General features: G+C 43.8%; 1 protein-coding gene across 2 annotated transcripts; it reads left to right on the forward strand.

Moving 5' to 3' along the window:
* The first annotated feature begins 214 nt into the window (after positions 1 to 214).
* LOC147896374 (thioredoxin F1, chloroplastic-like) lies at positions 215 to 3,047 on the forward strand. 2 transcript variants are annotated; one of them, XR_015541894.1, is made up of 4 exons: positions 215 to 1,124; positions 1,910 to 2,009; positions 2,173 to 2,486; positions 2,595 to 3,047. XR_015541894.1 is itself a non-coding variant. In XM_087382677.1 (3 exons), exons 1-3 carry the CDS (start codon positions 766 to 768, stop codon positions 2,305 to 2,307), a joined length of 594 nt encoding a protein of 197 aa, XP_087238803.1. In that variant the 5' UTR covers positions 215 to 765; the 3' UTR covers positions 2,308 to 3,047. The 2 variants fall into 2 exon arrangements, 1 of the variants encoding a protein (XP_087238803.1); XM_087382677.1 differs by having other exon boundaries at positions 2,173 to 3,047.
* Positions 3,048 to 18,109: the final 15,062 nt, after the last annotated feature.

Genomic DNA, 18,109 nt, shown 5'->3' on the forward strand with positions numbered 1-18,109 from the left:
TATTTTTTGGAGAGAGAGGGCACAAGAACAAGGCACTTGCCAGGCTGTGATGTGGGGAGTGGGCGACTGTGATAACTGTTGGGGGAAGGGTGGCACGTGGGTGACATGCTGAGGGGGTGGTTCAGAGGCTTCCATGGACAAGAGCAAGGGACCCAAGGCCCCAACTTGCCATTTCTGTTGAATCTTCAAACTGTCTCCTGCTCAGTGACTCTCTCAACTTCTCTGTGTATATAGTGTAGCACTACAATTACCAATTGCTCATCAGTCCTCTTGGGCAGCTACTTCTCGGTCCTTATTCCTGTCCTGAGTCCCTTGATTGGTGTGGCGGTTTTGGGTTCCCATTGCCCATGCTCTGCCCATGACCTCCTCTTCACCTCTTTCGTGCCTCGCTCAACCTCTGAGGCTCTGCTCTCTTATCCATCTTGCCTCTCCTCTGCTGCCCACATTGCCTTCCTCTCCTCAAGTGTCCCTTCTTGCTCTGCTTTGTACATCTGGGTGCTTAGCTATTCTGTGTGTGACTTTTAGCTCTAATGCTCATCTATTGAGCTCTTTCCTTATACGTATAGACGGGAATAGATTCAATGCCTTCGCATTTTAGAATCTACTCGTCATATACCCAGTGAGTTGAGACTTAGATCGAGATCTCATCCCGCTTTTCCTAACAACGCTGAACCATTTCGTTTTCCTCTCCTCTCGAGGACTTCGTCTATGGATTGTGCTTGTTAACCTAAGACTCTTGTCCCCTGGCTCTGGTGGTTCGTCCAAATGGCCTTGCAAAACGTTCATTCTCCCTCCAACCTCGCACAAGCTGGACGATGCGCAAATGCTGGACGATGCGGGCTCGACTTCTCTACTTCTCTTCGGGCCTCGCCGCCTGCTTCTTTCCCTGCTCTTCCAGCGCTTCAGAATGACCGAGCTTCACATTTTCAGCCACCAGCAGCGGTCCTGCAGAAACGCCAATTGATTCAGGGTGATTGGAATACTAGATTACTTTTCAACAAAGGAGCAGGGCGTCCAACAAGCTCAAGTACGGGTGGAGTAGCGGACGTAGACAAGGACACATTCTGGTCGATTGTGGAAGCTGCAGGTGACAAGCTTGTAGTACTGGACGTGTACAGTCGCTGGTAAGTTGCAGTATTCCTCGTTTGTGCATCTAGCGGTCCTCCTCGGGCAAAATTAGATTTTGCTAATCTAACTTCCTTTGGCCGTCTCTCGCTGAAGTTTTAGATCTAAAGAGTCAAATTTCAAGTATGAATGCAACGCACTCGATTAGTGTTCGGTTTGAATTTGAGGATTTCCAAGAAGTAAGAACTCGGGTGTGCTCTACTTGAGATGTGAGAAAAATCTCCTGGTAGGATAAGAGTCGCACCGCTTCTGCCGGCTTCTCTCGTGATACTGTCCGGTCCTTTGAATTGGGTAATTAGATACAGCAGTGCCTTGTCGTCTTCCCCAGCTCAGTCAAAGCTTTGATATTTGTATATTGCAAACTACTGGTTGCATGCCTTAATTTTAGTCCTACTCTCATCTCCTATTTTCTACGCATTTCTCCTTCCACCTTTTCTTTTTCTTTTGTGGTATCTATGGGCTGTTGCACTTTCATGAGATGGCCCTCTGTTTACCTTAAATTTGATTGTCCTAGATCTGAGGTATTTGATTGTCCTAGATTTGAGGTGTAGTTTTCACTAGCAGAGATATCGTGATATGCTTTGCTAAATGATGCAAAGCCTACTGGAAAGAGAGAGAAGCTCAGAAACTAGCACATGCACATAAGCACCTTTGTGGAGAGAGATGATGATGATGCTTGATCGCATATAGGTCTACTCATGATGATGCTTGATCGCATATAGGTCTACTCTCTGTATGTGTGTGAGAATGCGCGGGCTAAAACCAAGGGGATTTTATTCTACAGGTGTGGTCCCTGCCGGCTTATTTACCCAAAGCTGGTAAAATTGTCAGACCAATACACGGATGTGATATTTGTAAAGCTTGATTGCATTCCCGAAAACAAGGTTCGCTGCTACATACTCATTTTTACATATTGTTATTAGTGTTGTGGTAGTATCTGTCAAGCATCTGCGAAAGTTTCATGTCTGTGTTAGTGCTTTCACTAAGAATATATTTCTAGTCAAATTTATACTCAGGACCTTATAAAGTCGTTTTTTGAATCTGCAGCCTCTTGCCAGCAAACTAGGGATTGGAGTTTTCCCCACTTTCAAGATCTTCAAGAACAAAGATCTTGTTTCTGAGGTGAAAGGTGCAAAGTATGATGAGCTTGTTCAAAAAATTGAGAGGGCACGATCTAGCTGATCAAGGTGTCTGGTCACAGCGGGCCTTGTTAATATGAGATTATGAGGCGGCAATATGAGTGATTCATTTCCATTTTCCTGTCGTAAATTTTATTAACCCGTTCTCTGCTTCTGTAGATTCTTCATGACTAGCATTGCTCCCCCTTTTGAATCACAATTCCCATCCCCTTTCATGAATCTGTAAGTGGTAGCTTTTTCTTACGCACAGGGTTCTTGCACTTGCACCCATTGGCATAACTGGGTTTGGTCGTATGGAGTAGCTCATTGCTCTGCTAATTTTATCGGCAGATGCGAGTCTACGCCTGCATGTCTTCAGGGCCAGAACAGAAATCCACACCACTCCTGTCTGCATCACAAATTTGTAGGTAATGACAGTCCATCCATAAATGGAAGGCGGACGTGCATTTACTGAACTGTATCATAAAATGCAAGAGAAAAGAACAGAACAGAAAAAAACTGGAGCGGTTCTAAATTAGGGGTGTTTAAGAGGTATGGTGCACGCCTCATTATTCTCACGATGTTAAAGATCTTCATCCGGGTATGGTGTCCTCATCCTCATCAGAAACGAATCCTTGTCTGATCAATTCCCAGTGTGTTAGAAATCCAGATTGTTTGCAATAGTGGAAAGATGCCATATGTTGGTGTTTTGCTCACTATCCATGCAAAGAGCTTCATCTTCTATTGTCTCATCATCTGTCATTGCTTGATAATATAAACAATGCTGCGGTGCTCTTTGTTTTACAGGGATGGTTGAAGAGAGGTGGTTATTTTCTTGCATATTAGTCATGCAAAGTGCCACATCTTTTCTTATTTCATTTTCTTGCATTGAATGGAAAAAAGAAACGATACTGCTCAAAAGGACCGGAGAGAGCGAGCGTTTGTGCAGCTTACTGTTTAAAATTGATGGATGAATAGACCATGAGGGAAAAGTTTTTAACAAGACAAATCACCTTTGTAAGTCATACTTGAATTTTGAATTTTAATGGTAGTGTCACTAAATGTGAGCGTGTGTAGCGTAGACTAGAAAATGGGTGTCGCTGCTGATCATTGTGTGGGGAAGTAACAATAGCCCATAGTTCAGCTCCATCTTCAACGAGCACTGCCCATCCAGCGTTTGCACCTTGTCCCCTTGAGAAAGTTGTATGCATACTTGGTTAGTCCTTGGATGGACGACGATGCAAGACCACTCGATGCTAGACAAGCTTCGGAGATGTAGCTGTCTACTATCAATCGGTGCTCTCATCATTGATGGAGCATAGTGGCCCCATTGTGTTGAGTAGGATTGGTACCATACCCATGGGGTTGAGATCTAAGGAAACCGTAGGTAGAAGATGGGAGGGAAAAATTAATGGAGAAGTGAATAGAAAGCCGAGGACACGAAGGACGGTAGAGCACTAGAGTGAGGCACTGTGAGTGAACAAACAATGGTTAAACTAGGTGCAGCTATTGTTAGGATGTAATGGTTTGCATGGTGGGTGATGTTGCACTCGAAGTCTCTCAACTAGTTATTTGGCCATCATAACAAGGACTTCAAGATCTCACCATTGGACCTGTGCCCCCACTCCTATCCAAGAAATGAGTACCTCACGTGCCACGGAGAATGTGCATTCGATGCGGCCTTGGCGATGATATCGTTGCAATTGGAACTTGTTCACTGGAAGAAGGTAGCACCTGATCTTGTAAGCCTGTCAGTTAGAAGGTGCAATATTCAAAGTCTCAATAGGCTAGACTGGCATTCTCATGCGGTTGTTGATGAGTAGTACCAATTGCCCTTCTAAAAAGAATTCTTCTTGGAGGCCAAGTCCACTCTCCTCTTTCTTCGTGCGTGAATGACTTGTGTCAAGTAATAACTCTCCATCCAATCCTCTAGTTGCATTAGCACATCAATCTGGAACTCCATCAACTCCTATAGAAGTACCCTATCTTCGACTGCTATGCGGAGGCTTGGAACCACATACTCCACATGTGTAATAGCCTCTACACCAAATGCCAACTTGAATTATGTCAAGATTGTGGTAATTTTGAAAAATGTGCGGTATACCCATATTGCGAATAGTAGGTTCTCGTCCCAATCCGTATGATGATTGTTCACTAATAATGTGGTGATTGGCTTGAACTATTTATAGAAGGATTGCGCCTGGCCATTCGCTTGCGGGTAATAAGAACTTTTTTATGGATTACTATATAGAAGGTCATCATCTCCTTCACCACTTGAGCTACGAAATGCTTTCCTCGTTCACTGACCAACCCGATCGGTCAACAAAAACCAACAGAAGAAATATTTGTATAGACACTTGGTTGTGGAGCATGCAATATTATCTCGCAGTGCCCATGCTTCCACCCACTTGATACATCAATTCGTGGCCATAACAATTTCGGGTTCGTTAGCTGTTGGCTTAAAAGCACCCATGAAGTCAAGTCCACACTTCTAAAAACTTCCCAACCAAATCAGTGGTTGCTTTGGCATACGCTCCCAATCCATAGACTGACCAAACCGTGATAGATCCTGCAAAGTGGTTGACTGTCACTCTGCAGTGTGCCTCCATGGGTATAGTTTCCAATGTGCCTCCATGAGCAAGTTTCTTGTTCGTGTGGTAGCACACATTTGAGCAAGACATTCGTCAAATGCTTGCGGTAAAGTTTCCCAACCACCACTTCAAACCCGCAGCTTCTCAACGCCAACCGCTTCATTGGTCTCTATTTCATAACTTTGGCATCTTCCCGGACGTTATGAAGTAGAACATCTTGTCGTACCAGGAGCATGGGGTTCCATTGCTTATTTCCTCCGCAATAGCCTCTGTTATTGCCACCATAATTACTGCATTCAGCTCCACATCCAAAAATTCATCCTCGATACTTATGGCGGGCTTCCTCGATTCAAGGCGAGACAAGTAGTGTACATTGTGACCCTAGTCGATGAATCACCTCAAAATCATATTCCTGAAGGAGCAGCATCCAGCGTGCCAGACAACCCGTCAAATTCTATTCTTCACCAGATACAATAGTGTGAAGTGGTTAATGTGGGACATGAATTGTCGACCCAAAAGGTAGTATCAGAACTTCTTTATGAGAAAGACCATTCCCAAACCTTCTCTTTCCATCACTGAATAGTTTCGCTCCGCTGTGGCGGATATCCTTTTGATAACATAATACACTGGACGGAACTACTCCACCTAAAATTGTTGCATCAGCACATTGCCTACTACGCAGTCCAAGGCGTCTAGAACACACATGATATGTCTTTTCCTAGTCGGAAGGGATCAGAATGGGTGCCCGGGAAAGTTGAACTTTACGCTGTTGATAAGCCTTTTCACAAACTGCGGACCAAACAAAGGCTTTGGGTTCAACATGAGCTAATGTGTGCAGCGGCATGGCCATGTGTGCCAAAAATCACAGATGTCTGTGATGCTAGCAGATCTGCCCCAGAAAGCACAAGCACTCTTTCGGATTGCTGAATGCGGGTGCTTGCATGATTGCTGCCACTTTGTCAGGGTCAACCGCAATGCCCTCTGTTCTGATGACATGCCCCAACTAACGGCCATTGCGGACCGTGGATGCACACTTCATCGGATTGAGGTTGAACGACGGTTCTCGACAATGTTGGAAACAAAGCCTCGGATGTTGTAAATGCTTCACCTTCTCACCGAATGCACTAAGATCATCCAAAAAGATTCTCATGCAATCTGTCAAGTTTTCTCTGAAGATCTCCTACATTGCGCGCTGGAAAGTGAATGGTGCGTTCCGCAAACCAAACCACATCATTGTCCGCATGCATACACCCCCCATGTAGTGATAAACATGGTCTTTGGCTGATCCTCTGAGGCCATTCTGATATGATTGTAGCTGCTGTATCTGTCCAAGAAGGAATAGACTTCATGCCCCGCCACCTTGTCAAGCATAGAATCCATATACAGAAGCAGCATTAAGTTTGCGGTAATCCACATAGGTCCGCAACTTTTTGTTCTTCTTTGGCACAATCACTATTGGAGAAATCCACTTTGGGTTTTCAATGGGTGCAATGAATGCCACCTGCAGTAGCCGCTCTAATGCAGTCTTCACCTGCTTGCAACGTGTAGATTCATGCGGTACCATTGCACTTTGGTTGGTGTGGCATCCTTCTTCAGATTCACATGGTGCTGATAAAACTTTAGGTCTAGCTCTTGCATGTCAGAGTAATCCCAAGTGAAAACGTCTGCAAACTTTGTCAATAGTGCCACCAACTCTGTCCGAAAATTCTCCTCCAGAAGCGTACTGATCTTCACTGGCTTGGAGCTCCCATTGGCTTCCAAGAATAACGTGCCGAGCGCATCCTCCTGCACTTGTGTCAAGCGTGTCATGCACCCTTCAAATTCTGGCTCTTGCTCCAAGACATGCTTCGTGTCCATATCCGCCGCAAGTGTGGCCTCCATCGAATCACTCTGCGGTTGCGGACTTGCTAGACCAGCAAAAGGTCCAGGCAAGAGAAACTTTGAAGAGATTTCCTTGACAGCGATTGTGAACAACGGCACCAGGTTCAGGGTATTGCGTAGGAACTCCTCCTCTTCATCTTCTTCTAATCCATCTACCATGTTGACTGTCTTTGCCCCAACAGTGGTCGTACTACACCTTCGAGCACACTCACTGCACCCATCGGCACGTGGATCGTCTTTCTTTCCCTCCACACCAACAAGGTGTTTAGCTCCCAATTCTATTTGATCTTGGCTTGCCGCAGCCATGGGTGTCCCAACAGAAAACTATACTCCGGGCTAGGTGCTTCCATACTGAGAATAATGAATCACATGCTGATGTAGATACCCTGCAACCTCCATGCATATGCCTTTCAATATTCTAAGTTTGGGCGCACTCGCCGCTGCTGATCTGCCATCCGAACCAGAAACGGTGCTGGCTCTCATTGTGTCCAGCTCATCTCCTTACACTTCTTCAGTGTCACAATGTTCATCATGGAACCTCTATCAACAAGCACGTGTGAAAATCTTCAACCGTGTGCTGTTGCAAAAATCATGGGAATCCGCATACCAGTGAGAGGCACGATTGGAACTGGAACTAATGCTGCATGGAAGGTTCATACCTCAGGTATTGCCGCTTCAGGACTATATGATTGTTTTGTGAAGTTGAGACACCAGGTGTAGCAAGCGCCCCAAAGAGATCTAAATTGGCGCATCCAAGAGATCCTCCGCTGCCGACTCGTCAGACTAGGTTGCTACCATCTCCGGCTGCTCATTCCCAACTACTACTCTGGTTGGTACTGGCTCAAAATGGGCTTCAAAATCAGGGATCGATCTTCTACCTGGGATGGCTCTTGCGCTGCCGCAGAGCGCATCACCTTCACGAATTGAACTTTTTAGACTTTCTTTGGTCCAAGTTTAGGTGTTGGCGTCTCTTTCGATGGCATGACCTCTTGAACCCAATCGATCAACTGTCATCTCACTGCTTCTTGGACAAGCCTTTGGAGTAGTGTTGCCATCTTTCTTGATCTGTGCCGCACCACTTTGCCTGAACGGGTCACTACGTTAACTGCTAGTGAGACGTGTGGGTCATCTTTGACAATTTGCACCATCAATGTCTGGCATTTTTCCCGCCATCTTTCATCGTTCCATTTTCTGCCAATCGCACTCTTGAGCCTCTAGACATTTGTTCCACTAGTGGCCTTCCCCTAGGCAGAAAAGGCAAGTCTTTGTCAGAGGACTACTTTATCCTCCTCCTCCACGTCCGTGGCCACGGACTCCTCCGTTGCTGCCTCTTGAGGAAGTTTGTTCCTGGGTCTCTGCAATTCTAGCTTGTTGTACATATGAAGCTCCGGATTTAGTGGACAAAGGCATTGTCCATTGCATTTGTCCATTGCTCTTGATGGGTCTCTGCAGTTCCAGCTTGTTGTACATAAGAAACTCTGGGTTCAGTGGACAAAGGCATTTTCCATTGTGTTTGCCCCTGTGCTCGCGAGCCTCGTCCATTGTAGTGACACTTCTTTGTCATGTGCACATTGGTCATGCATATAGCACACCACTTCTAGTTTAATGCACACTCCATTACTGAATGACTCGGATTCCGGCACTGAATACACAAGAGATCCATCTTTCTGTGCCCTGGTGAGTGACTTCCAAAAATCATAGAACCCCATTTTCCTCCGAGGTATTTTTCAAATTTTCCTCCGATTCTGCTTCCGACTCCTCAATTCTTTCATCAGATGAGCTTGCTTTAGAACTGTCTCCGAGTGACACATCATCACTATCTGGGTGCTTCTTCTTCGAAGACTTCTTCTTAGATTTACTTTTTCCCTTGGGACGACTTAAGATGTCTGTACGTTCCCCCTTGTAGTGCCTCTCTTGCATGGATCGCCTGATTGATCAAATCATTAAGTGGTATGGTTGCTTTGTCCACCATTGCCACACTCATTCGCACATCCTTGGCTACCCCATTGATAAAATACTCATTGAACACCTCTCTGCTGGTAGCTGAGTGGAGATGCAAAAGTTGCCGAAACTGGGCCAAATCATCCTCCACATCGTAATTGCCTTGCTTCAAGAAACACAATCCCTCTGCAGAATTGTCTTTTTCTTGTGAAACTTTGATAGCATTGTAAGTCAAGAAGTATTATGAAGTGTACTCAGTTAGCCAACGTGATGCCTTTTCCTCCAAAGTGGACTCGAACAATGCTTTTTTTTGCACCGGATCCACCACACTAGGCACATTGAATGCATTAATTTTATCAAACTATCAAACGTGTTGATTGTTGCGAACTTTGTACTTCATATTTTCCCCGTAGCTATCAGAGTTAGATTGATCAGAGTAGTCAGAACAATTGGTCCAGGTGGAACTTGTCCCTCTTTGGTTGGAGACGATTGCGGAGTGATGAACAACCTTCGTATTCCCGATCAGATGTGACCTGTAGTCGGTGAAGATGGCTCGCTCAACCCACGCCAAGCTTGGGGAAAGGGATGAACAGCAATGTCCACACTCAAATGTTGTCGTGCAAAGGGCGGAGTGCCCAAGCCTGGTCCTACAGGGTGCTCTGATTCAAACCGGTTCTCATCATGTCCCAAAAATCCTCCAGCAGCATCTTCCAGGTTCTGTCGAACATCTTTCTCCACCCAAAGGTCACCGTCAGCAAAGATGGACCTCCTAGGCCAATAGGGCAGCCTTGTTTTTAGAACTAAAGGATCCAGAGGTCCTTGCGAGACATCGTTCACATTCATACAACTGGTTAATTCCATGATTTAGTGGGTCATACGGTCTCTCACCACATGAAGGAACCAAATCTGTCGAACCAATTCACTGGCAAAACGGTGATCAATAAATTGAGCGTGTTGTGGTCGTGTATTCACCGCCGCGAATAGTTATTCAAGCACACTACTAATCTGTTGTTGATTGTGGTCAATATGAACTTGTAGATCAGCAACAAAAACCGCAGGACGTGGTCGAGTCGGATGTCCTGCCCGACAATGCGGACATGACTGGTGTGCCATAGAGGTCGACACACACCCCACATTTGTGAAAACTTGTGATTAATTGTGGTCACTAATGTGTAACCCCCTAAGCGGGAGGCGCTATGGAATACACTGTGTACATACGTGCACATAGAACACGCACAGAGACATAACAATGTGGAAAAAGAGACAACTTTTTGTAATCCAAACACGTGAATATGCATAGAATGATCGAGAGACACTTGGTCTCATGGATATACAACGTGCAGTTACAACCACTAAGATTGAAGGGTTGCAGGTACTTGCACCTCTAGGAATCCACGCTAACTCCACGACAACCTCATAGACTGTTAATGCCTTAACAAGGAGTGCTATAGCATGAAAAGGCTACGATGAATCATGGGTTATTTTAGGCGTTTTGATACACTGATGCAGATTGGGCAGGCATCTCTTATGATGATAAAAGATCAACCAATGGCTATGCATTCCGTTTTGGTAGTGGCATGGTGACTTGGAATAGTAAGAAGCAACCAATGGTTTCATTCTATAGTACTGAGGCTAAGTACAGAGGTGCAGCAATGCCAGCATGTGAGATGGACCGGTTAAGGAAGCTACTACATGACTTGGGAGAAGATGTCGCCAAAGCATTCACATTGCATTGTGACTATATGAGTAGCATTCAATTGGCTAGCAACCCAGTGTATCATGCAAGGACAAAGCACATAGAAGTGCATTATCATTATGTGAGGAATAAGGTCCATGCTGAAGAGATTGATTTGACGTGTGTGAGGATAGGCGAGCAGGTGGAAAACATATTCACTAATTCATTGGGTGCATAGAAGCACTGAAAGTTTCAGAGCATGTTGGGTCTAATGGAGCTGAGCTTGAGGGGGACTTTGAAATAGCAGCCTCACTACATGATTTCCCACTTGGGTAGTGGCACCTACCACCATCGGTGTGATAGATTACGTGGTTGTAGCATGATTTGGTGGTATCCCTAAACCAGAGAGTCAGCCAGCTGCATACTTAGTCGTTTCAATATTGTTTTGTTGTGTAGAGGCGGTGTAGTGGCATTGCTGTTTGTGATTGGAGCTATTGTGTGTGTAGAGGAGCCATTTGTTGAGCAAGTGTAGTGTGGCCAAAGATCTGGGTATTCCTCCACCTCTCTTGTCAATGAAGAACTCCTCTCTTGTTTGTATACTTGTGAGATTGTAGAGCTCAAGTTCCCCCCTCTTTTGCTATGCCATTTTTTGTTGTCTTGTTTTGTTTCATGGTATTAGAGCTCCACAAATCTTCTCACACACACTTGTATGGAGTATTGGTACATGGATACTAACTCTTCTATGATATATGGATTGCTAGTTTTCATGAACATGATAGTAACCAACTGGCAACATCCATCACAAAAACAATACGAAAGGTAAAAAATGGACCTCGCATCTTGCACATACAAGCTGATAATTATGGAGAGAAAATAGAGGACATACCGGATCCACCTCTTGACAATTTTGCATGCAACTATGCTCCGACCAACGTCTCTCACCACCATCTACCCCGAATTCCCCCCTTGTAATTGATCCAATCCATTTGACGACTCCAATTCGCAATATGGCAGATCGTCATCGCAATGATGGTGATCTTGACCTAGAAACGGATGGGGACGATTTCTTTCTCTGTCGCAAACAATTATGACCGTCGACATAATAACAGTCAAGGCAGGCGACCCCTGGGAAAACTAGAACTTCTAAAGTACAATGTCCAAGGTGATCCAGCAAGATTCCTCCAGCATTTTGATGCCGCATGTCGACCTAGAGGGGATAAATCAAATGAAATCAAGGTAGCATGGTTCCCGATGGCCTTAACTAATGAATCCTCTGAATGGTATCTTGATCTCTTGGTGGAAGAACGAGCCACATGGGACTACCAAATTCAAATGATGGTTCCAAACTGAAAGACTTCAAGATGATCCCGCTCTCCAACTGAGCAAGCTCGAACAAGGTTGAAGGAAAGATGTACGCACGTACCTGGAAAAAATGAAGCACCTAATTGCAAAATGTAACCCATGTCCCGATGATAACTACCTGATAGCCTGGTTCATTTTCAGACTAAGGAAGAAGATTCAGAAGGACATGAAAAATACTAGCAGCTATGAAACATATAATGCTGTTCATGTGACCACAATTGACATAGAGGATGGAATGATAGACTCTGACTTTGATAGTGATGAAGACAAGGACAAACACTCCAAGAAAGGAAAAGCTAGATCACCTGCAAAATTAGCTGAAGAAGGTTTCCTCTCGGCCATGACCATGAAGCTCAAAGATGACATGATACAGGCCATAGAGCAAAATGTGTGTGTCTCTCAGCCACAATAGTACCAAGATGACTAGCATGACCCATCTACGATGGGTTAGAGACCCACTCCATTGGGTCTCAATGTGGGTCATAATTTTAAGAAAATAAAATTTCAAATTTCAAGATCCCCCCATCTCTTGAGTTTGTAAGTTTGCGAGCCCATAATTTAGTATCAAACTCATTGTGGTGCTACTTAGGAAATAGAGGAAACAAAAATTTCAAGTACTTATTGTGACCTTTAGTAATCATGGGTTTTCATCTTACTTTTCTATGCTAGTGGATGCAAGAAATTCATCATGTCTAGGGCAAAGCGAACATCCAATGGGAGCAAGAATAGAAAATTAATAGGGAAGGGGGATAAGCAATCAAAAGTGCAAAATGAATTTAACATGTGTAAGTGTTGATTATTTGGACATATGTGAGTGAGTACATCTCTATTTATGTGTGCATGTGGTGTTGCTATACATGTGTCTCCATGCATGTGCATGTCTATGTTTATGTGTGTGAATATGTGTGTGTGCATGGATGTGCACAATTGTGCATGTGTTTACATGCAGGGGAGACTCTTGTTCCCATCATGTTGATCACTCACCATTGCAATGTCCAATCCCATTGTGACTATAGTTGACCATGGCAAGAAAGTTGTTTGATGAAATTCATCAAGATCGCCTGCCAAAATTAAAATTTGGGCTCATCACTTAAAGACCACTAAAGCATGTTGCATCATGAGGGGGAAGAGAAAATATAGGATGCATTATTAGAGCAATGCAATTTTAAGCAACTTCAAAGAGCATTATTTTGAGGCAAAATCAATGGTAGAGAGAGCATCACTCCGGTGGTGGCTCGAAGCGAATTAGCAATAAGTAATATAAGATGCGAGTGCGATTTCTTCCATAACCTCAAGCCTTACCTAATAAAATTTTAAAAATGTTCCACATTATTTAAAGTGTGATAGAAAGACATTCATATACCAAGTGCCTAATGATTGACAATGGATTGGAATGGCATCCTTAGCACCTCCTCAAGGCCTACAAACTTCATCCTTAGATACTATGCACTGCAAAGGCCATTTCTAGAATTCAAAGAGTAGAGAGAAGGGTCTAGTTAATTAGATTTCACATATTTGCATCTTAAAAAGGTTTTAATTCTATGTCCCAAGATTTCACATATTTGTATTCTTAGCCTCATTGCTTCAAAGGATTTAAAGTGGTCTCAATTCGATCCTCATGTTCGAACTTTAGCAAAGGAGAGAGAGCAAAGCTACCTCCGACGTGTGGGTTGTTCATTCTGCAGCGGCTGGCACAGGGCACAGAGAAAGGGATCAAGAGAGGGTGGGAGCAAGGCAATTTCAAGGCATCAAAGCATGAAGGAGATTAGGGAGCTTGCATGCAAGAGAGAGAGGGAGAGAGGTATAGAGAGAGTCTTGGCGAGCTGAAAGAGGGATGTGAGCTTGAGTGCATGAGGAGCAGAGCATGCGTGCAAGTATGAGAGACAGAGAGGCAAGACATTGCTACGTGTCGTGTGGAAAAGGGTGCCATGTGTCATGCAATGGAGGATAGTGTTGGCTAGAGGGGATGGAGGGAGAAGGTGTATAGGCATTCAATGTTAATTGTATATATAATATAATGTAATATATATATGTGTGTGTGTGTGTGTGTATTAGTTAATATACGTTATAACATATTATATATTATATTGTAATGTGTGTGTATATATATATATATATATATATATATATATATATATGCGTATACATACATACTTACATACACACACACACACACACTTACAACCCCCCTATATATATATAAATAATATTATAGATAATATATTATTTAATATACATAATAATTTATATATTTATGTCTCTCTCTCTCTCTCTTACCTCCCACTATCTTTCTTATATCTCTCTCTTTCCTCCTCTCTTGATATGTGTGTGTTATTATAATACATATATGCTATAAAATTATATATATATATATATATATATATATATATACATATAGATATAATATTGTATTATATATTTATCTCTCTTTCTCTCTCACTCTCACTCTCTCTCTTTATCTCTCTCTCTCTCTCTCTCTCTCTCTCTCTCTCGTCTCACTCTTTGTCGTCTCTCATGCTCTTCTCTCTATCTCTCTCTCTCTATCTCTTTCTCTCTCTCTCTCTCTCTCTCATCTCTCTCCTCCGTGTCTCTCTCTTATCTCCCTCTCTCTTTCTTCTTCTCCCCCCTCCCCCCCCCCTCTCTCTCTCTATGCATTTACTCCACATGTTAGTATTTACTCCGCAGGGCACAGTCATGTGACACGTGGTGGGTAGTGAATCTCTCTTTGTGTCCATGGCAAGTTAACCCACTCTGGTCTGTAAATTGTGGACACATCACGCATCATCTTCTAGTCATCTGGCCTAAGCATTCTTGTGCACATCATTAGCTGGAGTCCAAACTGCAGCTGCAGGTGCAGATGCACAATATAGCTTGCCAGATCAGTCTGGTCGCATCTGTATAGTGCAGTCTATAGTCTGCATCAATACACGGCTTTACATGTGGCAATGATCAAGTGCATCATTACATGTGGCAATGATGAGGTGCATCAATAATGTGGCGATGATCATAGTGCGGCTGCCATGTGAGAGTGTAGCAAAGTGCATGGGATAGAGTGCAGAGCAGGACCTTGACACATAGTCGCACTCAACGCAGTTTGACACCTCCAACCCCGTGACCACTACGTGTCATGCTCGTATAATCCGTGTAATACATGGTGCTCCCATGAACCTTCGCCTAGCCCCAAACCTCTCTGAGGCTCTCTTTTGCTCCTTCCGACCCTCCAAAATGGCTCCATTTGAGAACCTCTCCTTAAAGAATAGAGAGAAGAGAGAATGTCTGGTGCCCACACTGTGTGGCTAATCACAAGGCCAGTGAGTGCCCAATCATGAGGAACAGACTCAACCCACCATAAGTGGCTCAACCAAAAGGTTATGGTGTGCCATTTGTAATGTTGTAGGCCATGATGTAAATACATGTTTCTACAATATCAGGGTGGCACAACACCGACCCCAACAATACCAACACGTGCCAATCCCTATATATCGACAGCCAATACTAGCACCCAATGCACAAGTACCACAACTCAACCCCATCTCGGTGAGATCCAGCAAGATTCCTCCAGATTTTTGATGCTGCATGTCGAGGTGGAGGGGATCAATCAAATGAAAGTAAGGTAGCATGGTTCCTGATGGGATTTAAGTAATGAAGCCTCCGAATGGTATCTCGATCCCTTGGTGGAAGAACGAGCCACATGGGACCAACTCCAAACCAAATTCAAACGATGGTTCCAAAATGAAAGACTTCAAGATGATCCCACTCTGCAACAACTGAGCAAGATCGAATGAGGTAGAAGGGAATATGTACGCATGTACCTGGGAAAAATGAAGCACCTAATTGAAAAATGTAACCCATGTCCCAATGATAAGTACCTAACATCCTAGTTCATTGTGCTAGACTAAGGAAGAAGATCTAGAAGGACATGAAAAAGATTAGCAGCTATGAAACATATAGTATTTCTCATGTGATCACAATTGACATAGAGGATGGAATGACAGGACTCTGATAGTGATGATGGCAAGGACAGACACTCCAAAAAAGGCAAATCTAGATCATTTGCAAAATCAGCTGAAGAACGTCACCTCTCAGCCATGACCATGAAGCTCAAAGATGACATGATGCTGGCCATAGAGCAAAATTTGTGTGTCTCTCAGCCAAAACAGTACCCAAGAAGATATGGTGCCCACAATGTATGGCCAATCACATGGCCAATGAGTTCCCAATCATGAGAAACAGACTCAATCCACTAGAAGTGGCTCAACCCCCAAGGTTATGGTGTGCCATTTGCAATGTTGCAGAGGCCATGATGTAAATACATGTTTCTACAACATGAGGGATGCACAACACCGACCCCAACAATACCAACAGGTGCCAATCCCAGTATATCGATTGCCAACACTAGCGCCCAATGTGCCACAGCTCAACGTCATTCTGATGAGGACACAAGTGCCTCAACTATTGAGAAGTCCCAATCCTTCGTAGTATCCTTGAGCCACCAATCTTGATCCAGTAGTTCTAGTGCAACAACTCCACCTTGAAGAACTGTAACCACAATACGAGTATGAACATGAGTACCCAATGTCCTACATGGAAGGTACAGAAGGAATCATTCCTATATATGCAAATCAAGTAAAGCCAACCACATATCAAACACCCATCAAGTGTTTTGGTTGTGGGGAAAGCCATCGCATAGCGGAATGCCCACACAAGGGTAACCCAGGTACATTTCAGCCTGTGTGCAGAGATTATGGAGTTGGGCATGCATGCATGGATTGACCACTAAGAGCAAAGCCTCAACCAACCAATGAAGTAAAACTTGATGTACCCATGGGGATGATTAGTGTGGAAAATCATAGTGTGGCTACACAAAGTGTGATATCATAGCCAGTCTTGGTCATAACAAGGCAATAGAAAGAAACGACATGGCAAAAACTCCTTTCCACTCAAAAAGCAAAGAGACCTCTAGCAAAACAAGCCTCTCCAATCCCACAACTCAGTGAGGCCATGCCTAGCACATCTACAAATAGTGCCACCCAAGAGGCAAATGAGGCCTACCCCAACGCTTAAACTGAGAAAGCTCGTTATCAATCCTTGAAGCAATGGGTGCAACAAGAGCAAGAGAAATTTGAGGCAGACAAGATAGTAGCATCAAAGGTTAGAGCACCCTCATCACCTAGCATTGACACAGTGATTGATCAAAGGGTAATGGGAGCAACATGCAACACATCCCCAATTGGATGGTACTGCTCTAGCGAGCTTGATAAGCTACCCCATGCCAATTGGAACCTTGCTAAGAAATTGCCCTACAATGTGGGAGGAGTGTGGGAGAGTTTCAAGGGATGGTTAGAATGTTCACAATGCTTCCCCCCACCTGAAGAAGAAGATAAGGTTATTTCAGTAAAATTCAGTGCTAGGGATGACATAAAAAATGCAACCATCCCGCTTGAGCATAAAGCCTTTGGCCAATACCCTATGATAGTGGACGGCAGAGCTAGTGTAAACATTTTAGCAAGAGATATTTATGAAGAATTAGGCCTACCTCCAATGCAAAAGGATACATTCAACATTTGCCTAGCCATCCACACTAAAATGAAACCACTAGGCATCGTTGACAATGTGCCAACATAAATTGATGGAGTCAGGTTCACTCTCTAGTTAACTATCTTGGATCTCCCCAAGGAATCCATACCATACTAGATATTGTGGGGAAAACCATGGCTTCAAGAAGCTTTGGTACTCATGATTGGGGCATTGATCAGATCACAATCCAAAACAAAGAAACCGATGTCGAGACCAATTTGGGAACATGGGAAATAAAACCCACTATTCCCAAAAATATTGAGGACACTTCTTCCACTATAGACATCAATCATGCATCCCCTTTACCTGCAAATGTACAGAAACCCATAGAAGGGGATACACAAAGTGACATCAACAATTGGATACATGCATTAAAAACAATAGATAATTGTAAAACAACACATACAATGTTGGTAGATGTGGATGCGCAAATGATCCAACTAGAAGCACCAATATGGGATGAAGAATCATAAGAGGTGGAAATGCCATTCTTCATGGCAAGTGTCGAATGGGACAATGATCCTGAAGAGGCCACAATTGAAAAGTACAGTGCAAACTCTGATTGGGACCTAGAAATAGAAGATGATAATGCCACATTGGAGGGTCAAGTATATGACAATGACTTAGCAATCTTGCAAGCACTCATGGCTATAGAATACCCCAAGATAGACCCTCTAGCACTAGCCACAATACAAGCGGTCAAGAGAAAAGGAGGGTGTGCAGCAATGCCAAAAGGACAAGGTAGAACATTTTAATGAATTTGAAAGAATGCAAACCAGAGTGGTGGAATTGTATTTGACAAATCCCACAAAAGCACCTGAGCACCCAAATTTTGAATG

The sequence above is a fragment of the Dipteris shenzhenensis genome, chromosome 12 (genome assembly GCF_047967505.1).
Source record: "Dipteris shenzhenensis isolate YYH24624 ecotype China chromosome 12, Dip_SZ_1.0, whole genome shotgun sequence".
Classification (NCBI taxonomy): Eukaryota; Viridiplantae; Streptophyta; class Polypodiopsida; order Gleicheniales; family Dipteridaceae; genus Dipteris; species Dipteris shenzhenensis.